The sequence below is a fragment of the Eptesicus fuscus genome, chromosome 7, assembly GCF_027574615.1.
Source record: "Eptesicus fuscus isolate TK198812 chromosome 7, DD_ASM_mEF_20220401, whole genome shotgun sequence".
Classification (NCBI taxonomy): Eukaryota; Metazoa; Chordata; class Mammalia; order Chiroptera; family Vespertilionidae; genus Eptesicus; species Eptesicus fuscus.
This window is the reverse complement of record NC_072479.1, coordinates 108081501-108105840: the sequence shown is the minus strand read 5'-3', so window position 1 is coordinate 108105840 and position 24340 is coordinate 108081501. Positions and strand designations below refer to the sequence as shown.

At 60.9% G+C, this 24340-nt stretch overlaps 3 protein-coding genes across 3 annotated transcripts; 1 reads left to right on the top strand and 2 right to left on the bottom strand.

The window, feature by feature from the left end:
• Nucleotides 1-54: 54 nt before the first annotated feature.
• On the top strand, nt 55-4626 carry LMF2 (lipase maturation factor 2). The gene is made up of 14 exons (XM_008155430.3): nt 55-178; nt 697-950; nt 1126-1154; nt 1286-1503; nt 1586-1764; nt 2167-2308; nt 2457-2591; nt 2664-2769; nt 2857-2953; nt 3038-3220; nt 3328-3496; nt 3582-3693; nt 3781-3877; nt 3970-4626. Exons 1-14 carry the CDS (start codon nt 85-87, stop codon nt 4270-4272), a joined length of 2118 nt encoding a protein of 705 aa, XP_008153652.2. The 5' UTR covers nt 55-84; the 3' UTR covers nt 4273-4626.
• A 6713-nt stretch (nt 4627-11339) lies between these two features.
• MIOX (myo-inositol oxygenase) lies at nt 11340-13901 on the bottom strand. The gene is made up of 10 exons (XM_008155429.3): nt 13872-13901; nt 13376-13456; nt 12976-13056; nt 12708-12870; nt 12464-12531; nt 12235-12344; nt 11857-11924; nt 11728-11777; nt 11533-11645; nt 11340-11448 (listed from the first exon to the last, which is right to left on the bottom strand). The coding sequence occupies exons 1-10, from the start codon at nt 13884-13886 to the stop codon at nt 11340-11342; spliced, it is 858 nt and encodes a 285-aa protein (XP_008153651.1). The 5' UTR covers nt 13887-13901.
• Nucleotides 13902-19156: 5255 nt separating this feature from the next.
• On the bottom strand, nt 19157-20147 carry ADM2 (adrenomedullin 2). The gene is made up of 2 exons (XM_008155427.3): nt 20038-20147; nt 19157-19475 (listed from the first exon to the last, which is right to left on the bottom strand). The coding sequence occupies exons 1-2, from the start codon at nt 20145-20147 to the stop codon at nt 19157-19159; spliced, it is 429 nt and encodes a 142-aa protein (XP_008153649.1).
• Nucleotides 20148-24340: the final 4193 nt, after the last annotated feature.

Sequence of the window (24340 nt, the reverse complement as noted above, 5' to 3'; positions counted from 1 at the left end):
GACTTGCAGTTGCCGCCCGCGCGGCGGGGCGGGGCGGGGCCGGGCGGACTCGCGGGCTCGTGTCCAGCGGACCGCGTAGCGGACATGGCGGGCTCCCGGCTCCCTCGGCAGCTTTTCCTCCAGGGCGTGGCCGCCGTCTTCTTGTTCGCCTTCGCCTCCCTCTACACACAGATCCCGGGTGAGGGCGCTGAGCGCGGGACACCCCCCGCCCGCGCCCCGCGTCCCCTGATCTCCCCGCCGACCCTACCGTCCTGGGCGGGAGTGCGGTCCAGGCCTTGATGCGGGGATAGGGGCTGCGTTCGTGTCCTGCGGGCCGCAGATTTGGGGGGTAGGAGGGCTTGCAATGGTCCGTTTCCCGTAGGGTTCGGGTTCTCACCTGGGGCGGGGAACAGGGCCCCTAGTTAGGGGCCCCGACCTGGTGGGGTAGGTAGGGCACGGGCTCTAACCTGGAGGAGAGGGGACCTGGGATCTGCCCGGTGGGAGACCCTGGCCTGGGGAGCCCGGAGTGGGGTGGGGGTGCTGGCCCCGGCGAGAGGGGAGCGCTCACCAGGTTCTGACACGTCGGTCGGGGTGAGAGCTGCGTCCGGACCTGGGCTGGCGGGGAAGGACTGGCTGCGGGTCTAGCCCTGAGGCGGCAGATGTGCGGGCCCTGGCTGGGGGGGACGTCTGGCCTCTCAGGACGGTGCCCTCCCACAGGCCTATATGGCACCGAGGGCATCCTGCCCGCCCGAAGGACACTGCGGCCACAGGGCAAGGGGCCCTGGCAGCAGCTGTGGGAGACCCCGACGCTGCTGTGGGAGGCGCCCCGCCTGGGGCTGGACACAGCACAGGGCCTGGAGCTGCTGACCCTGCTGGGCACCCTGCTGGCCCTGGGCGCCCTGCTGCTGCGCCGGCTGCGCCACCTCCTCGTCTACCTGCTGCTCTGGGCCGCCTACCTGTCGGCCTGCCAGGCAAGTGGGGGCTGCCTGCCCTCCGCTCCCCTCCACTGGGAACCTGGTCACCACCTCACTTCAGCCCCATCCGCCCTCCACCCCATCCCTCGCCTGCCTCCCCAGACACACACACACACACACACACACACACACACACACACACACCGCTCCCTGACAGCCCTTCTCCCCGCAGGTGGGCCAGGTGTTTCTTTATTTCCAGTGGTGAGTGACCTTTGGGTGTGGGGCTTCCGAAGGCTGGGGGGCGGGGGAGGGGTCAGCCTCTCCTGGAAGGGCCTCTGAGGGGAGCAGCCTTGATGGGGAGGGGCCCTCTGTGCTCTTCCTTCTCCCTGCAGGGACTCCCTGCTGCTGGAGACTGGCTTCCTGGCTGTGCTGGTGGCCCCCCTGAGGCAGCCCTCCCACCACAAGCAGCCCCCCCAGGGTGGGCTGGCAGGAGCCTCGCCCCACGAAGGCCTCCCCTTCTGGCTCGTGCGCTGGCTGCTGTTCCGCCTCATGTTCGCCTCGGGTGTGGTCAAGCTGACCAGCCGTTGCCCCACGTGGTGGGGGCTCACTGGTGAGGATCCCCGCCTGCACCTGGGGCAGTCTTGGGGGGGGGGGGGCTCTGCCCAGCCCTGACCACCCACCGTCCCCCGCAGCCCTCACCTACCACTACGAGACGCAGTGCCTGCCCACGCCTGCTGCCTGGTTTGCCCACCACCTGCCCGTCTGGCTACACAGGCTCAGCGTGGTGGCCACCTTCCTCATCGAGATCGCGGTGCCCCCTCTGTTCTTCGCCCCTGCTCGCCGCCTACGCCTGGCTGCCTTCTATTCCCAGGTGAGGGGGCCGTCCGCCATCAGGACACAGGCGGGAATGGGCCCTCGGCACCATCCAGGGGGTCCTGCTGGGGACAGGGTAGCTGCCGCCGGCAGTCAGGAGGTCTCGTGGGCAGAGGGCCAGGTTAGCTCTAGGCAGGAAGGTGTGCCCATGGGACAGAGCACGGCCTCGCTGGAGGATGTCCGGCTCAGGTCGGCAAGGGCATGAGGTGTGCTGAGCGTGGGTTTTCTCCAAGTGGTGTTGGGGAGCCATGGTAGGTGTGAGCAGAGGGGACAGAACAGAGGCCAGGGATGCTGCAGAGGGGGCAGGATGCCTCAGGAGAGACCGAGTCGTGGGGGGCAGGCTCTGGAGGGCCCAGACGGGGGCTGCTGTGTGGAGTTCTGAGCTCAGACCCTCCTGCAGGTCTTGCTGCAAGTCCTGATTATCATCACGGGGAACTACAACTTCTTCAACCTGCTCACCCTCGTGCTCACCACCTCCCTCCTGGATGACAAGCACCTGGCTGCCGAGGCTGGCAACAGCCGTCGCAAGAAGACCCCTGCCTGTGAGTGTCACCCGTCCCAGCAGCCAGCTGTCCTCACCCATGTCTCCTTCCCCAACAGTCCCCACTGGCCTCTGCTCTAGCTCCCCAGCCTCCTGGCTACCCACCCTCCGCCCTGTTCCCAGCTGGCCAGGACTGTCTTGCCCTGCAGCCTGGCCCAAGGCCCTGCTGGCCCTGCCGGCCCTGCTGCTGGAGCTGGCCGTCTACGGGCTGCTGGCCTATGGCACCGTGCACTACTTTGGCCTGGAGGTCGACGGGGAGCAGCGCACCATCCACTCTAGAACCAGTGAGTGCCAGCTGGGTGCCAGGGGGCAGGGGCTGGACTGGGCCGCCGTCCTCATACCCCTTCCTTCCACAGCCTTCACCTTCCACCAGTTCTCCCAGTGGCTGAAGATGGTGACCCTGCCCACCATGTGGCTGGGGGGCGCCTCCCTCGCCTGGGAACTGCTGGTCGCCCTCTGGAGGTATATGCGGGGCGGGGGGCGAGGGGGGGGGGAGGGCTGTAGAGCTGTGCAGAGCAGGGCTGACTGCACTTGGCCCCTGACCTTCAGGTGGACCCAGGTGCAAGGATTGCTACGGAAGCTCTCGACTGCAGTCCAGCTGTCCATCTTCGGCACTGCCACCGTGGCCATGTTCCTGGTCAGCCTGGTGGGTAGCACTTCACAGGGGACCGGGGGAGGGGCTGGGAGGGGCGGGAGGAGCAGCGCTGAGCCTCTGCCCCCCGGCCTCCAGGTGCCATACTCCTACATGGAGCCCTCCACCCACGGGCGCCTCTGGACCGGGGCCCACCGCCTGTTTGGCGCCGTGGAGCACCTGCAGCTGGCCAACTCCTACGGCCTCTTCCGACGGATGACTGGCCTAGGTGGGCGGCCCGAGGTGGTGCTGGAGGGCAGCTATGACAGGCACCACTGGACGGTGAGCGCTTCATGGGCGGGGAACCCAAGGGGGATGTGGTTGGCGGGGAGGATGGGGGGGAACCCAGGTCTAGCAGCTCTCCCACCCTGGCTGGGCGTGGCACACAGGAGATCGAGTTCATGTACAAGCCTGGGAACGTGAGCCGGCCGCCCCCCCTCGTGGCGCCCCACCAGCCGCGCCTCGATTGGCAGATGTGGTTCGCGGCCCTGGGCCCGCACACGCACAGCCCCTGGTTCACGAGCCTGGTGCTCTGCCTGCTGCAGGGCAACAAGCCAGGTGAGGCTGGAGCAGAGGGTCGGGCTTGCTGGGGAGCTTATGGGCGGGGCTGAGGGAGCGGCCAGCTGAGCCCACTCCCCCACAGTGATCCACCTCATCCAGAGCGACGTGGCCAGGTACCCCTTCCACAAGCAGCCACCCACCTATGTTCGAGCCCAGCGCTATAAGTACTGGTTCTCACAGCCTGGGGAGCAGGGGTAAGGCTGGGGCACCCGACGAGGGCTGGGGGCTGGGGGCTGGGGGCTCGGAGCTCCCCATTGCCTGAGCTCCCCATCCTGTTGCAGCCAGTGGTGGCGACGCCAATGGGTGGAGGAATTCTTCCCCCCCGTGTCCCTGGGGGACCCGACGCTGGACACACTACTCAGGCAGTTTGGTCTCCAGGTAGGAAGGTGCTAGCCAGGCTGGGGTGCTGGCAAGGGTGACCTCCACCCCCAGGGACGACCCTTGTTGACCCCCCTCAATCCTGCCCACAGGACAAGAGCCCACGTCGGGCCCGCAGCTCCAGCAACGCCCTTGCCCAGGCCCTCCACTGGGTCCGGAAACAGCTGTCGCCCCTGGAGGCCCCCACCCTGCTCTGGGGACTCATCCTCGCGGTGGGGGCCATCAGAATCCTGCAGGCTCTGCTGGGGCCCCGTCCCTCCCGAGCCTCCCCTCCCCCGAGGGAGGAGAAGCACAGGCCGGCACCCAAGAAGGACCCGGGAGCGGCCACAGACCAGGCTGCACCAGCCCCCAACAGCAGCAACAGTGGCTCCCAGACTACCCGGCGGAAAAAGTAGCCACATTCTGTCTGCCACACGCCCGGAGGGTCGGGGTCCCCCACACTCTGGCCTTCTGAAGCAGGACGTGGCCCAGCCACAGTGCCTTAGCCGATGGTCCTGGCAGACGCAGGCTGGGGTGCTGCCCAGGGGGCAGGCTCTGGCTGCCCTACTGCTTCGAGGGTCCACTTGTCCCCCACTGCGCCACCACGTCCCCTCCCAGAGCACCCTCTGACCTGGACAGTGGCCCCGGAGGTGGGTGTGAGACCCGCTCAGAGCCCTTCCCAGGACGTTGTGCAGGACGGGGGGCCCGAGTCTGATGCCAGCCCAGCCCATCACTTGGTTCATGAGCCAATAAAGGTTCTTCATGCTTGACGTGCTGTCTCCTTCCCACGGGGAGGCCTGCGGACAGGCCTCTGTGTGGGCTCAGCCCGGGCGCTGTCCAGCTGTTGCTGACCTGGCTCCCTGGGTGTCCTTGCTCTGCCCTTCTCAAGTGTTCCCCTCTATAAAATGGGCACGAGGACCTGGTCTGGCACCGCTCGGGGCCCCACGCCTCAGTCAGCACAGCCTGGCCCACCTGTCGGGTCTACACATCAAAGCTGCGAGGCCGGTCAGGGAATGTGGAGCCTGGACCCGTCTGAGGGCCTGGAACCCACCCAAACCCAGCCCCTTCCCCTCCTGCTCCAGCTGCCTCAGGTCACTGCCCTCGGGAAAGGAACGAAGACTCAGAGCACTGGACGCTGCTTGGGCCAGAAGGAAGGAGAGATGGAGTGGGGGCCGCAGGTGGCAGGTCAGGGAAGAGCTGAGCACCACTGAGCGGAGGGAAGACCTGAGAGGCCAGAGCAGGAGAGGGTGCGGTGGGGGAAGAGGAGCCGGGGCCCTGGGTCAGGGCGGAGGAGGGCACCGTCCAGGTTTCCACTTGGGGGTTGGTTGTCCATCAGGTCACTGCCCTCTGTGGGCACTTGCAGCTCAGCCTTCCCTCTGCCCCTCAACCCCCACCCCTCAGGCTCACCACAGAGCCCCGGACAGCCTGCCCAGGCGTGCCAGCTCCTCTCCGCATCACGGACACCCTCTGACCAACCCACAGGCACTCGTGACTCAGGTGGACCTGTGACCCGAGTTTTCGGGTGGCTTCACAAGTGCTCTGAGCCCTGGCCAGTGTGGCTCAGTTGGCTGGGCATCGTTGCGTGCACTGAAAGGCTGCCAGTTCGATTCCTGGTCAGGGCACGTGCCTGGGTTTTGTTGGGCTGGAACCCAGTTGGGGGGCGTGCAGGAGGCAGCCAACCCATGATTCTCTCTTCATTGATGTTTCTCTCTCTCCCTCTCCCTTCTTCTCTGAAGTCAATAAAAATATATAGAAATAAAGAAAGAAATAAAATAAAATAATAACATTGAAAAACGAAAGGAAAGACGGCCGCTAAGTACCCAAGACGGAATGACTGCCGTTTGTCTATCGGTCCGAGTAAAACTGACTGGTTGAGCTGGAAACTCAATCCCCAAGGACTTTTCCTTGAGGCGACTGTCGTGTTTAGTACTCAGCAGAAGCATTCTTCTCATGTTTTGTCACACAAAAGATAAAAAAAAGACCCATATTCAAGGAGAGAGAATTAAGAAACATAATAACTTATTGCTTGGTCAAAGACATTCTTTTTTTTATATATGTATATTTTTATTGATTTCAGAGAGGAAGGGAGAGCGGGAGAGAGAGAAAAACATCAATGATGAGAGAGAATCTTTGATCGGCTGCCTCCTGCATGCCTCCCACTGGGGACGGAGCCCGAAACCCGAGCATGTGCCGATTCCCGTGACCTCCGGGCAGTCAAAGACATTCTTGAGTAAATGACCTTTTCTTAGCTGGTAGTGTGTGACCCGAAGGACACGGGACTAGCACTTTGGGGCCACCGTCTGGATCTGTGCAGGTCGGCAGCCTTTGTACCGCTGTTGCATGTACGTCATCGAATGTCGACTGCGTGAGAAGGGCAATCAATGTCTCAGTGTGTTACACCAGCATTGACTGTCCAGGCCCCTGACAGGTCCCCACATTGCAGAGCGGCTGTTGGAGCACCCATCAGCCTTGAGCATGGGCTGACATTTAGGGACTTGAACTTGACATTGTATTTTCGTGGGCCGTTTGCACCTTCAGAAAAACCACCCTTCCTCTAGGACCTGCTCATAGTCCCCAAACCACAGGCAAGTCCCTGGAGTCTAGACCAAAGGAGAAGAACATTATTTTTTTTTTTTTTGGGGGGGGGGGTCTGTTGTAAACAGAGAGTCTATTTCAACTTGGAGTTGAACGTGACCTGGCTTTCCATTGACTGAGCTGGAGCAGTCTTTCATTGGCTGAGTAGTTGCCAATCTTCTAGCAGAGTAATGAGGGCTAGGCTGAGCGCTCCTGGGCAGGCCCTCGCAACTCCATCTGCTTATTAGTCACACCTTCAACCGGCTCCTCCATCCGAGTGGCAAAGGCCTCGTTAGCTGCTCTGCTCCTGCAGGGCATGGGCTGCCGGATTTCCAACACCAGCAGGTGTTCCCAGCTTCCAGCCCAAACGGGCCTGGAAACAAAACTACCCGCTCTGTTCCTTGCAACCCACTTTCTCAGAGTGAAGTGGCTCCTTTAAAGAGAAATATTACCGATGAGAAGGGTGTTGGCTGACCTGCGCCCCAAGCCATGGAAACAGGTGGCAAGCACAGGAAGAGCTGGAGGAGGGGTGGAGGGCAGGGGGCAGAGGACTCAGGGGGTTGGATGGCAGCACAGGCTGGAGGGAGAGCCAAGCCCTTCCTCTGTGGGCTCCTTAACTGTCCCAATGCCCCAGGGCCCCCACAGAGGCCCCACAGTCCCCTGGGTGGGCAGAAATATGGGGCCCTGGGCTCCACTGCCCTCCCCCAACGTGGGCCAGTTTAGCGTCTGACAGGGGTACAAGGAGGCTCTGGGGCCTCGGGACTGGGGCAAAGGCAGCTGCTCCCAGCCTGCACTGGGGAGGCTCCCCAGGGGTGGCATCAGGATGGCAACTTTGGACCCAGAGGGGAAGCCCACTGAGCACTGCCCCTTCCCCCAACTCTGGGCCTCATTCTTCTCTTCCCCAGCCCCACCCCCGCCTCCTCCGAGACCCACCTGCTCGCTGACCTGACCTGACCTCGGGAGGCAGAGGCCTGTCCACCCTGAGGCATGGCCCCATCGCCTGGATCTCATCGAGACCCAGATCCCCGCTTCCTGCCTCGCCAGCCCCCACACACCCATGGAGCAACTCCAGGAGGGACCCACTTGAGGTCCTGTACCTGCACCTGCCCTGCCCGATCTCCAGGCTGGGAGGGCGGTGGAGAAGGGCAGCCACCCCACCGACGCTGCCCAGCGATGGAGGAGCAGGTCGGGTCAGAGTTTCCTGAGAGGAGGAGAGCTTGACCCTGTTCTCTCCTGAGGTCAGCGCACAGCGGCTCTGGGCACACGGGGAGGGACAGTGGGGCCTGGGAAGGACAGGAGGGCTGGGCCGAGCCAGCCTGAGCCGGGCAGGGAGGGCTGCAGGCCGCACCTCTGATGGCCACAACGAGAGGTCAGAGTGGAGGTGGACGTTCAAGAGGTGATTGCGTTTTCAGCCCCTCCGTGTGGATGTGAAATACCACGTCCCACGCAAAGAAACCGGGGTTCCTTGAACATCGTCCCGTACCCACAGGTTGCAGGTTCTATTCCCAGTCAGGGCTCATACTGGGTTTTGGGTTTGATCCCCAGTCCGGGTGCTATGGGAGGCAACCTACTGATGGTTCTCACATCAATGTCTCGCGCTCTCTCTCCATATATATATGTGTGTGTGTGTGTGTGTGTATGTATGTATGTGTGTATGTGTATATATATGTGTGTATATATACATATGTGTGTATATATGTTTGTGTATATATATATATACGTGTGTGTGTGTGTGTGTGTGTATATATATATATATATATATTAGAGGCCCAATGCACAAAATTTGTGCAAGGGGCTCGGCTTGCAGCCCCGGCTGCCTCTGCCAGCCCTTGCAGCCCCGGCCGGCCCTCGCAGCCCCTCGCAGCCCAGCTTTGTCGGAAAGGTCATCCGGAAGGACATCTGGAAGGTTGTTTGGCTGTTTAGTCTAATTAGCATATTAGCGCTTTATTATATAGGATATAAACCAGGTCTGGGGCAGCCTCTGTGTAAGCTGATAAATGACCCCCCAAAACATGTCCACATCAAACCCCTGGAACTGGTGTGACCTTATTTGGGAAAAGAATCTTGCAGAGCCTGACTGGTGTGGCTCAGTGGTTGAGCGTCCACCTGTGAACCAGAAGGTCATGGTTCATTTCCCGTCAGGGCACATGCCTGGGTTGTGGGCTCAATCCCCAGTAAGGGGTGAGCAGGAGGCAGCCGATCCATGATTCTCTCTCCTCATTGATGTTTCTATCTCTCTATACCTCTCTCTTCTTCTCTGAAATCAATAAAGAAATATATTTTAAAAATAAAATAAAGAATCTTGCAGACATGCTTAAGGATCTTGAAGTCCTCCTAGATTATGTGGTGGGGGGACTAAGTGTCATGAGAAGTGTCTTTGTAAGAGGGAGGCAGACACAGAGAAGAAGCCGTGTGAATGGGGGGCAGAGAGCTGCGGCCAGGGCCGGGGGATGCTGGCAGCCATCTGAAGCTGGAAACAGCAAGGAGCCTCGGGGAGCAGGCCCGGCAGACACCTTGATCTCAGAGTTCTGGCTCCCAGAACTTGAGAGCATAAATGTGTTGCTTCAAGCCAAGAGGTTTGTGATAACGTGTTATGTCAGACACAGGAAGCTCACAATGTGGAAGTCTTGTTGCAGCAGACAGACAACTAGACATCCCCTGAGGGGATGGGGCTGTCTGAGCACTAGTAAGCATAATAACTCCAGCCCTGGCCGGTGTTGCTCAGTGGATGGAGCGTCAGGCTGTGGACTGAAGGATCCCGGGTTCAGTTCCAGTCAAGGGCACATGCCTGGGTTGCAGGCTCAATCCCAGTGTGGGGTGTGCAAGAGGCAGCTGATCAATGATTCTCTCTCATCATTGATGTTTCTGTCTCTCTCTCCCTTCTCCCTTCCTCTCTCTGAAATAAATAAAAATATTAAATAATAATAATAATAATAATTCCATGACTTGCTCCAACTGGCGTGGCTCAGTGATTGAGTGTCGACCTATGAACCAGGAGGTCACGATTCGATTCCGGTCAGGGCACATGCCTGGTTGTAGGCTCAATCCCCAGTGTGGGGCGTGCAGGAGGCAGCCAATCCATGATTCTCTCTCATCATTGATGTTTCTATCTCTCTCTCCCTCTCCCTTCCTCTCTGAAATCAATAAAAAGACATATATTTTTTAAATCCATGAACTGAAGCATAAACATGGTGAAATCTATTTGTTCTTAACACAAAAACGGACGACTTGATCACCATTGAGAGATGTTGCAAACGGGCAAATTAAGAGAAAGATGCGCATGTACTTGCCTTTCCTACACACACAGTAACCAGCTAGCAGTAGGGGCTTCTGGGTACCGCAGGGTCCAAGGAGGGTGGAGGAGTGAGGGCGGGATGCTGTCAGGACCTCTGATGGGTTAAGGATGTTCTCAGAGGACACTGAGCACAGCCTGTGAAGAGCACTCCACCACCTCCAAGGCACTCTTGCCCCCAACAAGCCTCACCTGAATCTGCCCAGGCCTCTGCCTTCACTCACCAATCACCAGAAAGAGTGAGGAATTACTGACAGAGACCTGGGGGCTGCAGCCCGCAAACCCGGACAGAAGGAAACTCCCTGAGACAAACGAGCCACTTTCTTCAAAGAAATAAACTGCTGGGGGGGCCAGCAAAGCTGTGGTCTGGAGGGCACACTCGGGGCAGGATGGGGGCTGCACCTGGGGCACAGGAGGGGGGCGGGGGCGCGACAGGGGGGCTGGTGTGTGTATTCGTGGGTCATGTTCGCACCCTGTGCACTTGTTACGTGTTTCTGTCGTGTGTTCTTTGGCGATGAGGTGTTTCTGTTTTTTTTTAAATATATTTTCATTGATTTCAGTGAGGAAGGGAGAGAGACAGATAGAAACATCAATGATGAGAGAGAATCACGGATCAGTTGCCTCCTGCACGCCCCACACTGGGGATCGAGCCCACAGGCCGGGCATGTGCCCTGACCGGAAATTGAACCATGACCTCCTGGTTCATGGGTTGATGCTCAACCACTGAGCCACACCAGCCGGGCAGGTGTTTCTTTTTATAAGGCAACCGAGCCCAGAGGACTTGGTGACTGTTTTGAGAAAGGGGGGCAGGGGTGACGACCAGGGTGACCCCAGGTTCTCACTGGGGAGCTGGGAGGGTGACAGGACACATGTCCACGAGGCCGGGTCCCGCCCCCTGCACGCAGACTGCCCTGCACGCAGCACACAGGGCTCAGTGAGGTCCAACTCCAGCTGCTTCTAGGTCTTTTTTTTTTTTTTTTTGAGTTTTCTTCCTTTTTTTTTTTTGTTTGTTAATCTTCACTCAAAGATATTTTTCCATTGATTTTTTATTTATTTTTATTTTTTTAACATATTTTTATTGGTTTCAGAGAGGAAGGGAGATGGAGAGAAACATCAATGATGAGAATCATTGATCGGCTGCCTCCTGCACACCCCCTACTGGGGATCGAGCCCACAACCTAGGCATGTGCCCTTGACTGGAATGGGACCTGGGACCCTCCAGGCCATAGGCCGATGCTCTATCCACTGAGTCAAACCAGCTAGGGCTCCATTGATTTTTTTAGAGAGAGTGGAAGAGAGAGGGAAAGTGAGAGAAACACTTCGATTGGTTGCCTCCTGCAGGAGCCCGGACCAGGGCCCGGGTCAGGCAGAAGCCTGCAACCGAGGTACCTGCCCTTGACCGGGATCGGACCCGCGACCCTTCGGTCTGCGGGCCGACGCTCTACTCACTGAGTCAGACAGCTAGGGCTGCTTCTCGGTCTTTATTGCCACCGAACGAGAGGCCGCGGGTGGGGAGCAAGGACGGCAGGCGGGTCCCCAGGGAGGCTGGGGCGGGTTGTCCCGTTCCCAACACCGGTGCCGCCTGGCCAGGCCTGAGCAGGGCGGGCGGGCGGCCGGTCACCAGCTCAGGACCCCGGGACAGTACTTGTCAATGAGGCCCTGGTAGTAGGGTCGCAGCTGGTCCACGTCGGGCAGGTCGGGACACTTGGTGTAGAGGTCAAACTTGCTGCAGCGAAGAAGGGACGGTGACTCAGGGGAGGCCCACACCCGCCCCCCTCTGCCCCCCCAGTCTCCGTGGGGGTGGCTGTACTTGAACTCCCGCACCCAGGGCAGCATGGCCAGGTCCTGCTCGCTGCACAGCTGCTGGTAGTCGCCCCCCGTGTGCCACGGGTAGAAGGAGTGGAACCGGATCATGTAGAAGGCCTGCGGACAGGAAGAGGCCATCCCAGCGAGCGCCAGGCTGGGCGGGCGGGCGGGTGGGCGGGTGGCCCCTCCCCACACCTACCTCGGGGGGCAGGGAGAAGTTGTTGAACTTCATCATCTGGTACATGTACTCTGTGGGAGAGAGGGGTCACCACCAGGCACCCAGAGGGACAGCCCCTCCTTGGCAATGCCAGCCCGTCGCCAGCCTCACCATCGTGGCCCCAGGACATGAGGACGTTCTCGAGCCCACAGTGCGGCTGGTACATGCCGAGCTCCGAGCTGCAGGGAGAGAGGGAGGGTGAAGGGCTCAGAATCGCCCTGGGCCAACCTGTGTGGCTCCGGGGTTGAGCGACAACTCATGAATCAGGAGGTCACGGTTTGATTCGCGGCCAAGGGCACAGGCCCGGGTTGCGGGCTCGATCCCCAGTGTGGGGCGTGCAGGAGGCAGCCGGTCCATGATCCTCTCTCACCATTGATGTTTCTATCTCTCTCTCCCTCTCCCTTCCTCTCTGGAATCAATACAAATCTATTATATTAAAAAAAGAAGACGAAGAAGCGCCCCGTGGGGACCAGCAGGGGTGGGGGGCACCTGTATCGAGGATCCTGGAGGTCGGGGTTGTCCTGGAAGGTGGAGTCGTGGAAAACCACAGAGGCCTGGGGACGGCAGCCCACGGGGAAGGTGTCACCGACGACCGCCCACTGGGGAGGGACAGGCAGCCATGGGTGGGCACGACTTGCTTGCCCACCAAGTGGGTGTCCCAAGCCCAGAGCTAAGGCTGTCCCAGCCCTGCCCACGCACCCTCCATCCCTGCCCTCACCTGGGGCTCTCCTGCCAGAGCCAGGACCTTCCCCAGGTCGTGCAGGAGCCCCACGAGGTGGAACCAGTCTGGGAGGAAGAGGAACAGGGGGTGCTGGGGTCAGGGCAGGTGAGGAACGGAGGGGGTGCTGGGGTCAGGGCAGGGGAGGAACAGGCTTGGGCAGGGTCTGCAGGGAAAGGGCGCCCTGTCTGCCCTCCCAGCCCCAGGGCAGTGCCTCCCCCACCACAGCCAGGGAGGGGCGCACCCTTGTCGGGGTGGGCCTGCCGGATGCCCTCGGCCGTCTGGAAGGCGTGGAAGGAGTTGGGGAAGTCCACGTCTGGGTCCGACTCGTCCACCAGCCCGTCCAGCATGTCCACAGCCTCCAGGACGGTCATTCTCTTGTAGGAGAAGCTGCTGAACTGGGCGTGCTGGCCCGAAGGACCGAGTCAGCAGGCCCACGGGCCGGGCGGCCACACATGGGGGCGGGGGGGGCATCCCACCCTCGGAGCTGCCACGGAGGGGTCAGCCAGTACCTTCCTCCGGACGAAGTCCACCGTCTGGTGCGTGTGCATGAGCTTGTAGGTGGCAAAGACGCGGTCCAGGAGCGGGCCGGACTGCAAGCCAGAGGGTCAGCCAGCGGCTGCCAACCCCTGCCCTTCACCCCCCGGGGTCCACTGCCCCCTCTGCCAGGCTGGTCTCACCGGTGGGAAAGGGCCTTCCCCACGGCCGGCCCTGGCCCCGCGCCAAGGGTTGCCCTCCCCAGGGAAGGGCGGGGCGGGTGGAGTGGGCAGAGAGGGCCTGAAACATGGGTTGGGGTGGGGCCAGAGTGGGGCTGGAGAGGGGTGTGGGGGCAGGGAGGGGGCGCAGGGGTGATAAAGCAGGAGTGGGGGTGCGGGGTCCAGGACCCATGAGTGAGGCGGGCGGGGTCCTCACGGTGTAGTTCCGGAAGCTGCCCTTGTCCTTGGCCGCCTCGGGGTCCACCTCAGGCCTGTAGACCAGGGAAGGGTCTGGGCCCTGGATGGGTGGGGATTGAACCCATTTCACCACGATGGCAGGTCCAGGAGGCAGTGGGGACCCCCTTGAGGGCACGAGACTATCAGCGGGGGTCGGCGCGGAGGCCGGTGGTCGCCCCAGAGCACAGCGCCCCGCAGCGCACCCATCTCCGGCCCTCGCACCCGCCGGAGGCCGTGGTGGGTCCGAGTCTGCGGAGTGGATGTCAGCCGGGCGCCTGCTTCTGGGAGACGCTGTGCGGGAGCACAGACCCACTGAACCTCCCTCCCGGGCCTGGGCACGCCGGGAGCTTGGGGCTGGGCAGCTGACCCTTGCCTAGTGGGACCAGAAGAGGAGCAGAGGGCTGGCGGGCACCAGCAGGGAGGGGACACCGGAGAGTGGTCAGCAGGGCCCGTGGGCACTGGGCCTGGGGACTCACCACAGCCACCTTCATCCTAAGAGGGAGCGGAGCTGCGGGCGGGCAAGCGTCCCACAGGCCATGTGCCCTTATATATGCCCACGGGTTACATAAGTGCCGACACCACCCAGCCCCTGGCCTGGGCCCTCGGTAATGAGTGACCATCCACCCTCCTCCTGGCTCAGCGAGTTGACAGGTCAGCACAGGAGCGGCCCAGCCCCTCCTGCCTGAGCTCTGGACTCCCTCCCGGACAACTGGCCGCTCAGGGTGTCCTGCGCTGTGTCCCACAGGCTCCAAACCCGGCCACACCCCCGGGGCCCTCCCCACAGGCCGTGGGACCCCCGCCACCCCCATCCCTCAAGGCACCTGGGATTCTGGGCAGGGCCTTGTTCCAGAAACACTTACTCTTCCCGGCCGGCGTGGCTCAGGGGTTGAGCATCGACCTATGAACCAGGAGGTCACAGTTCAATTCCCGGTCAGGGCACATGCCTGGGTTGTGGGCTCCATCCCCAGTGTGGGCGTGCAGGAGGCAGCCGATCAATGATTCTTTCATCATTGATGTTTCTTTTTCTTTCTCCCTCTCCCTTCCTCTCTGAAGTCAATAAAATATATATTTTAAAAAAAAACAACAAACAAAAGGGGAGAGGTCAATGGGGGGAAAGGAGACATATGTACTACTTTAAACAATAAAGAATTTTTACAAAAAGAAACTAACACATTTATTTATTTATTTATTTATTTATTTATTTATTATATATTTTTACTGATGTCAGAGAGGAAGGGAGAGGGAGAGAGAGAGAAACATCAATGATGAGAGAGAATCATCAATCAGCTGCCTCCTGCACACTCCACACTGGGGATCCAGCCCACAACCCCAGGTATGTGCCCTGACCCAGAATCAACTGTGTTCTCCTGGCTCATAGGTTGACGTTCAACCACGGAGCCGCACCAGCCAGGGCTATCTGACACTTAAAATGAGAAGGAAGCCGTGACGACCTGGGCTCCACCAGAATACAGCCAGGACAGCCAGGAGCAGAGCCGGCAGGGTGTTCCCACCGCAGACCCAGGGGCAGCCCCAGCCTGGAAACCCACCTCTGCCCACGGCGGGCAGGGAAAGGCCACAGGAAGAGGCTGCCACTGACTGACGGGGTTTACGAAGGGACGTGTACGCAGGAGGCAAGTCGTGGGCGGCTGCAAGACCAGACGCATCCCTACGCCGCTCGGCAGGGGCCAGCGGACGGTACCGGGCCAGGGTGGGGAGTCCCAGGACCAGCACAGGAATGCTCCCTGGTGCAGACATTACTGTACCCGCCTGACCGGGTTCCGACAAGGGCCTGTTGCAGGGACCGGCACACAGCGGGGGCAGGGAGGTGCCCGCTGATGTCAGAACAAGCAGCAGCTGTGATCAGCCTCCTCGGGGTCTGCAGCCGCCTCTCCTGATCTGGCCCAGGCCTGTTCGAGGTCACGTCCTGGACCGTCTCTCCTGGGGGAGGAGGGCGGAGGGTCCGTGGAAGGAAGATGCTGAGAGGAGACATCAAGAGTCGGGGGTTCTTGCTAAACTGACGGGACAGGATTCTTGCTGAAGGCAGGGCCGGGCGATGAGACGTCAGGGTGGGGCCTCTGCGAGAACCAGGCGAGGCCACGGGCGGTGTGTGTGTGGGGGGGGCCACGGCGCTGAGAGGAGCCCAGAGCCCGCTGAAGTCTGGTGAAGGTGGAGGTGGGTCTCTGTCTGGCCCTTAGGGCGAGAGGTTCCGTTTCGAGTCCGGGCAGAGATGAATTCAAGCAGCACTGGGCCAGGCCTGGTTCTGCAGACACAGCAGGCTCCCAACGCACACATGCACCTGCCTGGCACCGACATTCTCCACAGAAGAGCCAGACAGAGCAAAACGAGTCCTGCCGGCCGGCGTGGCTCCGTGGTTGAGCGTTGACCCATGCACCAGGAGGTCAGGGTTCGATTCCCGGTCAGGACACCTGCCCGGGTTGCGGGCTCGATCCCCAGTGTGGAGCGTGGAGGAGGCAGCCGATCCATGGTTCTCTCTCATCATGGATGTTTCCATCTCTCTCTCCCGCTCCCTTCCTCTCTGACATCAATCAATATATATATGTATATCTATCTATCTATCTATCTATCTATATATATGTATATATATTAAAAAAGAAAAAGAAACATGACAGAGCTCTTGCTGCTCGAAGGTGGCCTGAGGCTCCAGAAACAAAACCACTTCCCGCTTCTGTGGGACGTGATACATGGGGGTGAGCCTTCCTAGAGACCAGGGAGGGACGCGGGCATGACACGCCCAAGGGAGCCCCGGACAACGGGGAGCCAACGAGGCTGCTTCCTGAGGACGGACCAGGAAGCTCTCAAAGAAAGGCCTTGATGACAAGGGGGGCGGGGTGTGAACAAAAACCTAACTGGAGCCGAGGAACTGCCTGGAACCTCTTACGCCTCAAATCTCTGGATGTTAAAACGGGGCAAAGTAACCTTTGCACGGGGCCTAGAGCAACCTGTGCCCCAGAGAGCTGTGTGCAGAGATGACAAGAAGCAGGTGTGACAACGACTGGGCGGGTGACTGCAGGACCTACTGGGCGGGTGACTGTAGGACCTACTGGGCGGGTGACTGTAGGACCTACTGGGCGGGTGACTGCAGGACCTACTGGGCGGGGGACTGCAGGACCTACTGGGCGGGTGACTGCAGGACCTACTGGGCGGGTGACTGCAGGACCTACTGGGCGGGTGACTGTAGGACCTACTGGGCGGGTGACTGTAGGACCTACTGGGCGGGTGATTGTAGGACCTACTGGGCGGGTGACTGCAGGACCTACTGGGCGGGGTACTGCAGGACCTACTGGGCGTGATGACTGTAGGACCTACTGGGCGGGTGACTGCAGGACCTACTGGGCGGGTGACTGCTAGGACCTACTGGGCGGGTGACTGCAGGACCTACTGGGCGGGTGACTGCAGGACCTACTGGGCGGGTGACTGTAGGACCTACTGGGCGGGGTGACTGCAGGACCTACTGGGCGGGTGACTGCAGGACCTACTGGGCGGGTGACTGCAGGACCTACTGGGCGGGTGACTGTAGGACCTACTGGGCGGGTGACTGCAGGACTGGAATGAGAAGTGGGTGAGAGTCGGCATCACTTCGCCATTCTGTCGGTACCAACACCCCGCCCCCCTTGTCAGCAACGCCTTCCTTCTGTGGACATCACAGTCCCTCCCCTTGTCAGCACCCGTCGCGTGGTCTCCTAAGCAGAGCAGTGATTCGGGAAAAGCTTTTAAAAAAATCTCAAATAAACGCTTGTCTCTCACATTGAAAGGCCTTTTCCTTTTTTAGGTTAACCAGAGGTTTAGCTAAAGCAGGAGCTGCAAGAAGGCCGTGGGTAAGGGGGCTGGGGGAGCTTGGGTGCTGCCTCCAGACCTCCAAGGGTGGGGAGTGCAAGGTAGGCGGCCGGGGCATGGCCTGGAGCTCAGCGGCCAGGGGACACCAGGTGTGATGCTTTGACCACAGCCCGTGACCTCGTGATGCGGCACAGCCATGCGTTAAGGTCAACAGTCCGTCCCGCCTCAAGGAACAGCCGCCCGAGGCTCCGGGGAGTGTCTCGGCCAGGACACCAAGGTGCAGTCCCGGGGCCTGGCAGCCTGGTTACCATGAGGGGGTGCACCGCGGGGGAACATCCGTGTGCAGGACCCGGCCACGGGGAGGCCCAGGACTTCGCCCCAACTCTGCCTTCCTGGTCCCGTCTTCCTCGTTCCCAGCCCCTCTCCTACGCCCTCCCTGCCGGCCTGCCTCCGCCGACACCCCGCAGTGACCTCAGGCACTGGCTCTGAGGCCCGCCCACCCGTTCCAGCCTCATTCAGCTGCTTTGGGGCGGCCTCTGCACTCTGTGTGGGTTTTTTTTTGTAGCTGTTGTTTGTTTTTTGAATATGTTTTTATTGATGTCAGAGAGGAAGGGAGAGGGAGAGAGAGAGAAACATCAATGATGAGAGAGAATCATTGATTGGCTGCCTCCTGCACACCCCCTACTGAGGATTGAGCCCACAACAGGGCATGCGCCCTTGACCAGAATCCTTCAGTCCACAGGCAGACGCTCTATCCACTGAGCCACACCAGCCAGGGCCTGACTGTGGTTTTGTCCCTGACCTCTGTGGCTGCAGTGGCTGCCCCTGGAGTTGGGATCATGATTGTGCCCCCGTCACAGGGTGGCTGAAGGGGTGACAGGGGCAAATATGGGCAAATTCAGTGCTGTGTGAGTGTTTGCTAGATACAAGAAACCACCTTCCTGGACCCCGGGTCATGCCCCTGTGACGTAGGGTGTCAGGACTGACAGGCTCTGAGTCATAACGTGTAAGGAGCTCCGTGCACGCTGCTGTGCGCCGTACCCCTCCCCAGGGTCCTGGCAAGCCGGGGACAGCAGGTCCCAGCGAGTCCCCCCAGTAGGCAGGGCGGGGGTCAGGGAGTCTGGGTTGCCTGTGGAGCCCCCACTCTTGTGTGCCATCCCCATGCCCGGGAGGTGGTGGTGGTCCCGGTTTCATGGAGCCACTCGGCTGGGGGATCTTGTCCACAAGCCAGCCTGCCTGGCCCTGGGACGTAGAAAGGGGTGTCTGTTCTGCTCTGCCCCAGAACACCGTGTGGCTCTTTTTTAAAAAAATATTTTTTTTATTATTGATTTCAGAGAGGAAGGGAGAGAGAGAAACATCCATGATGAGAGAGAAGCATTGATTGTCTGCCTCCTGCACGCCACACACTGGGGATCGAGTGCACAACCTGGGCCTGTGCCCTGACCGGGAATTGAACCGTCACCTCCTGGTTCATAGGTCGATGCTCAACCACGGAGCTGCGCCGGCCGGGCTAAAGCCAGGATTTAATCTGACAGCAGGCCCAGCAGGGAGAGGGCCACACATACCAGGCAATGCGGCCCCTGGCTCCCGCTGGCCCGGAGGTGGTGACTGCGTGATCAGGACTGACTTCTGCTCCGTGACCCTGAGCAGACCTCGTCCCTCTGAAGCCCTTTCCCGCGTGGGGTGCGACCGGCCACCTCAACGGCACACTTGTCCCCGGAGCATGCGCACTCCTGTGTGCACAGACCCTGGGCATACGGACTCTGCCTGCTGACCTGCCTGGGGCCACACATGTGCAGGTTTATGTGTCCAAAGCAGTTCAGGGTAGCTCGCTGCAGCACATGGTGGGTGTGTGGGGGTCTCTGCTGTCTGCGGGAGCCCTGGGGGCTGGGCTGGGCTGGGCTGGGCTCAGCTGCCGCTCTGGGGTTGGGGTGCAGCATCTGGCTAGGGCATGGCCTGCCCCACCTCAGCCATAGCTGTGGGGGCTGCTGAGGTCCATGGGGGCTGGGTCCCGGGGGCCGGCCGATGCCAGGAGCTGCCACAGGCGGTGGCTGAGGTTCTGCACCTGGCAGGTGCTCAGAGCACAGCCCACCCGCAGGAGCTGGGCTCTGGGCCTTGGGGGGCCCAAGTGTCGACGGGGACCACTCCGGAGAGGCTGACCCACGGCAGGGGCCAGACTGGCGCCCCTCTGTGGCTGCAGGGCCTGGGGTGGCTTGTGGATCACAGGCCGGGGTGCAGGGTGCTGGGGCTGCGGGCCGCTGGCGAGGGTCCTGGCTGGAGGCCCCCTGCAGGTGAGATGGAGGAAGCAAACCCGACAACCCAGCCGTCCAGGGACCCCGCTTTCTGCCTGGAGAACGCCAGGGGGAGCCCCAGGTCCTCCTGGGTCTCAGGGCCTGGGTTCTGGCTACTCAGCCACTCAGTAGCCCAGGTCCCTGTCCCATTCATCCGCGCCTCTTGGGAAAAGGGCACCCCTGGCTTCTGAGGGTCACTGTGCTCAGGGCTCCCCCTCAGCCCTTCCTGCGGAGGGGGGAGGTAGGCAGGCCTGGGGACCCTCCCGCCCCTGGTGCCCTGGCTGGCCTCTCTGTTGGGGAGGGCTCCTCGGCCAGTGGGGAAGGAGGGGAGCCCTGGGAGGGAGGCAAAGAAAGAAGGGGCTCTTGCACTGACCAGAGTTTGCTGAAGGCTGGGGGTTGGCCCTTGATTTTGAGGGTAAGCCCTAGCAGCAGGGGGGTTTCCCAATGCGGGGGGTGGGGGCGGGTGTTGGGGAAGGGGCTGGACAGAGGGGGCCTCCCAGGTGTTCTGGTTTTTGCAGCTTCGGCCAGGGAAAGGGCTGGTCTGCACCCCACTCACCTGGGCCGAGCGGGCTGCCGGCTTCTGCCCTGGCAGCAGGTCAGCGAGCCTGGGAGCTGCAGGTAGAGGAGGCTGAGGCATCCGAGGGTGACAGGCAGGAGCCGGGCCATGGCAGCGGGCGGCGGGCGGCGGGGGCGGGCGGCGGGCGGCGGGTGGGCTGCGGGCGGCGGGCAGGCAGGTGCGGGGAGTGGAGGGCTGCAGCCACCCTTCTGTGGGGAGTCCTCCGTGTGGGGCAGGCGGGCTGGCACCTGTGACCAGCAGTGAGCGGGTCCTGCTTAGGACGGAGCCCGGGCACCTCCGGACCCAAATAGTCTCCCCAGGAGTGGACAGGGCGGGGCACCCTCCCCAGCCCTCCCCAGCCCCCCACTCCCCCTTCCGCTGGCTCCCTAGCCTCCCAGGCAGAAAGAGCGGGTGCCGGAGGGGTTCGGTCCGCAGAGCTGGTTCCCACGCACCACCTCTCCTGGCGGGGGGTGGTGGGGGGGCGGTGTCCCAGCCCACAAATGTCGGGGGCAGAAGAGCCACCCTGGGGCCTGGCCAGCAGCCCTGTGGAAGCACAGCAGGCTGGGCACTCGGTCCCCCGCAGAGACAAGTTCAAGACCCCTCAGCCCCAGCTGCTGGTTTCCTAAGAGCCTGCGCCCGGTCCCCTCACCACCGAAGGACTGAATGATTTCTGTGAGCAATTTAAACAAGTAGAGCGTGAGGTCGCCATTGCCCCCCTGTGGCTCCTGCACCGCCCGGGGGGGCACCCCACGCCTGACTTTCTCTTGTTCACAGGCCTGTGTGAGCGTCACCTGAGTACTCAGGCACGAGTAGCTAAAACACGTGTCCGCTTAGAGCCCGCCCGACGTTCCCACTGTTGGCCCTGCTCCCATGTGTAGGTGTTCTGAGGCTGACTTCATGGATCCTTTATTTTTCATGTTTATTTTTTAAATACATGTTTATTGATTTCAGAGAGGAAGGGAGAGGGAGGGTTAGAAACCAATGATGAGAGAGAATATGGATCGGCTGCCTCCTGCAGGCCCCCTCCTGGGGATCAAGCTCCCAACCTGGGCATGTGCCCTGACCGAGAATTGAACTGTGACCTCTTGGTTCATAGGTCTATGCTCAACCGTGGAGCCACACTGGCCGGGCTATTGATCCTTTATTAAGGAGCCACTAGGCTACCTCCAGGAGAACCCTTGTGCTGTGAGCTCACAGATGTGTCTCTGTAGGATGCTCTCCTAGAAGTGGAAATTCCGGTGGAGGGTGAGCCTGTGTTTGTGCAAACCGTTAGTGTCAAACTGTGCTTCACAAAGCTTGTGCCAATCCACTGTCAACCCACACAGACTGAGAGGGGACAAAGACCCATCGCCCACTTTTAAAAAAATACATGTTTTTACTGATTTCAGAGAGGAAGGGAGAGGGAGAGAGAGAGAAACATCCACGATGAGAGAGAACCATGGATCGGCTGCCTCCTGCACGCCTCCTACTGGGGATCAAGCCTGAAACCCAGGCATGTGCCCTGACCGGGAATTGAACCGTGACCTCCTGGCTCATAGATCGACACTCAACCACTGAGCCACGCTGGCTGGGCCCATCGCCCTTCGTGGATGACTGAGCATCTCTGAGTCTATCCCTCTCTCCTCGTCCTTCAGACCCTCCCCAGTGTCCTCCCCTCCGTCAGGCTCCTGTGAGTGACCTGCCCCCGCCCCGTGCCTCCTGCTGAGCACACCCTGGGAGCCCAGTGAACACGTGCTGGATGAAGGAGCCCACAAGTGCTGAGCAGGTGCCACCACGTGAGCGCCGTGTGTACCCGAGGAAGGTAGGGAGTGTGGGCAGGTAACCCCATTCCATTGGTTTCCTTTTACAGTGAGGGAGCGGGGAGAGTGGTGCGTCACGTGCACATTAGACAAGTGGAGTCAGCAGGGAGGTGGGGGCTGCGGGCGGGGGGGGGAGGGTGCGGTGGGGACAGAGGGGACGGGTCAGGGAGGAACTGAGCCAGGCAGGGGGTCGCTGGAGAGAGTGGAAGGTCAGCTGCCGGGGCCATCCTGGCAGGGGTGTCTCACAGGCCTGGGCTGCAGAGGGGCAGACAGGGAGAGACAGTTTGGGGAGTTACAGAGATGGCCAGGCTTGGGGCAGGGGGGCGTGTGAACATTGCCTAAGGAGAGTGCGGAGAGGACAGAACGTGACATGCCAGCTATGAAGGGACAGGCAGGGAAGGGGGCGCGGAGGAGTGGGGGGCATGATTCTGCAGCTTCTCCTCACGAGCCCCACCCCCCACTCCTCGCCTCAATCTGTTGTCCACACCGCTGCCAGTCGTCCGTCCTAAACACAAGTGTGATCGTATTACTCACCCCACCAATGACGGAAATTTCCTGTCTCCACAAGGTGCTTTCAAAAAAAAAATGTTTTCATTGATTTCAGAGAGAGAGGAAGGGAGAGGGAGAGAGAGAAAAAAGCATCGATAGAGAAACATCCATCTGCTGCCTCTTGCACACCCCCTACCAAGGATCAAGCCTGCAACCTGGGCATGCACCCTGACTGGGAATCAACCGCAACCTCTCGGTGCTCGGTGCTCGGTGCTCGGTGCTCGGTGCTCGGTGCTCGGTGCTCGGGACAGTGCACACCCACTGAGTGCCGCCTGCCAGGGCTCCCGGAGGTTTTACTCTGGGAGGTGCAGGTGAGTCTCAGTGAGGGGTGGGCCCCGGGCTCACTGCATTCTTCCTCAGGACACTTGCTGCCACCAGGGGCCCAAGGTCCCATCTCCCCGAAAGCCCACGGATGGGGCGCCCTCTGGCTGCAGGCTGCTTGTTTTGCCTCTGGGACCTCCCAGCCCCCTGCACAGAGCAGCATCTCGGGGCACTTGTCTGTATGTCCGTGTGCCCTCTGGGGTTCCTTCATTCAGCCTCAGTTGGAGGACCTATTTCTGGAGGGTGGTGGGCTGGCTGCTGAGAGATGCCCACCGGCAGAGGTGCCCTGGAGAGTGGGACCCGGGCCACGGCAGGCAGGTGGTGCTTTAGAGAAATTCATGTGAGGCAAGAGAAGCCAGGGAAGCAACTGGCTGGGCTAACATCTTCAAGGGCAGTTTTTAAAATATATATATTTTTATTGATTCCAGAGAGGAAGGGAGAGAGAGATAGCAACATCAATGATGACAGAGAATCACTGATTGGTTGCCTCACACACACACACACACACACACACACACACACTGGGGATGGAGCCTGCAACCCGTGCATGTGCCTTTGATCGGAATCGAACCAGGACCCCTCAGTCCACAGGCCAACGCTCTATCCACTGAGCCAAACTGGCTAGGGTCAAGGGCAGTTTTGTAGAGCACCTTAAGGTGAGAGAGTGCGTTTAACGCTGATGGCAAGGATCACTGGAGAGGAAAAGACAGCATGGAGGCCTGGGGAGCGACAGCAAGAGGCAGAGAGGAGGCTGTGGAAGGAGGTGGGGTAAGGGAGGCGGGCTTGGGGTGTGAGGATGCCACATGTGGCTCACCGTAGGGTGGCTCCTGTGTTTTCTGTGAAGGGGGCCGGCCCTTGGGGGTGGGGGCCGAGGTTTGAGGAGACTGCGTGTGGAGTGGAGGAGAGCTGACCAGACATCAGCAGCTGGGCAGCGGGGTCGTCCATCAAGGCTGGGCCATGGGTCACGGTGGCCATCTGCACTGTCCGTGGAGCAGGGCTACAGGAGACGGGTGGGCAGGACTGTGTGTGTCTGGGGTTTGCCAGATGGGGACGGTGAAAACCAGGCAGAGAGGTGGGGACCATGACACTGGCAGCTGACGGGTGAGGGAGCCACATGGGGTGGGGTAAAAGCAGGGAAGGAGGCTGCCAAGGAGCCGTGGGACCAGGGAGGGTCGCTCCCTGCAGCAAGGCCTGGGGGAGAGCAGGGAAGGCACAGCACCTTCGAAGGGGAGGAGGCAGGCAGGAGCAAGCACCCCTGAGGGGGACCTGTTAATGAAGAGTGCAGGAAACTCCACGGCAAGAAACTTCAGTGGGGCACCATGGTCCAGAGCGAACCCCCAAACCTGCCCGTGACCCTAAGGTGCCTCTGAGAGGGCTGCAGAAATGGGCTCCTCAGGGCATGAGGGCTGGGGAGAGCCCGTTTTGGGCTTGGGCGCCAGGCTGAGGACTTCCCAGGGGCACTGCACCCCTCCCCCCCCCCCCACACACACACCTCCTGCACAAGCTAAGTGCTGGGCTCAGGTGGTGGGGGGACCCGTTTGGCTGTAAGTGATGGAAACCAATTCAAGCGGCCGTGGCCATACCCGACAGAATCAGGGGAGGCTGTGCCTGGGCCTGTGCACTCAGGTGGGGAG

Coding starts and splice junctions, on each gene's coding strand:
- LMF2 (XM_008155430.3), top strand. CDS start 85: ATGGCGGGCTCCCGGCTCCCTCGGCAGCTTTTCCTCCAGGGCGTGGCC. Junction 1,504..1,585: donor CACGTGGTGGGGGCTCACTG/GTGAGGATCCCC, acceptor CGTCCCCCGCAG/CCCTCACCTACCACTACGAG. Junction 2,954..3,037: donor CCATGTTCCTGGTCAGCCTG/GTGGGTAGCACT, acceptor CCCGGCCTCCAG/GTGCCATACTCCTACATGGA.
- MIOX (XM_008155429.3), bottom strand. Junction 13,057..13,375: donor GCAGCTTCCGGAACTACACC/GTGAGGACCCCG, acceptor TCTGGCTTGCAG/TCCGGCCCGCTCCTGGACCG. Junction 11,646..11,727: donor ACTTCTCCCTGCCCCCCGAG/GTAGGTGTGGGG, acceptor TCCTGTCCGCAG/GCCTTCTACATGATCCGGTT.
- ADM2 (XM_008155427.3), bottom strand. CDS start 20,147: ATGGCCCGGCTCCTGCCTGTCACCCTCGGATGCCTCAGCCTCCTCTAC. Junction 19,476..20,037: donor CGGCAGCCCGCTCGGCCCAG/GTGAGTGGGGTG, acceptor TCTCACCTGCAG/GGGGCCTCCAGCCAGGACCC.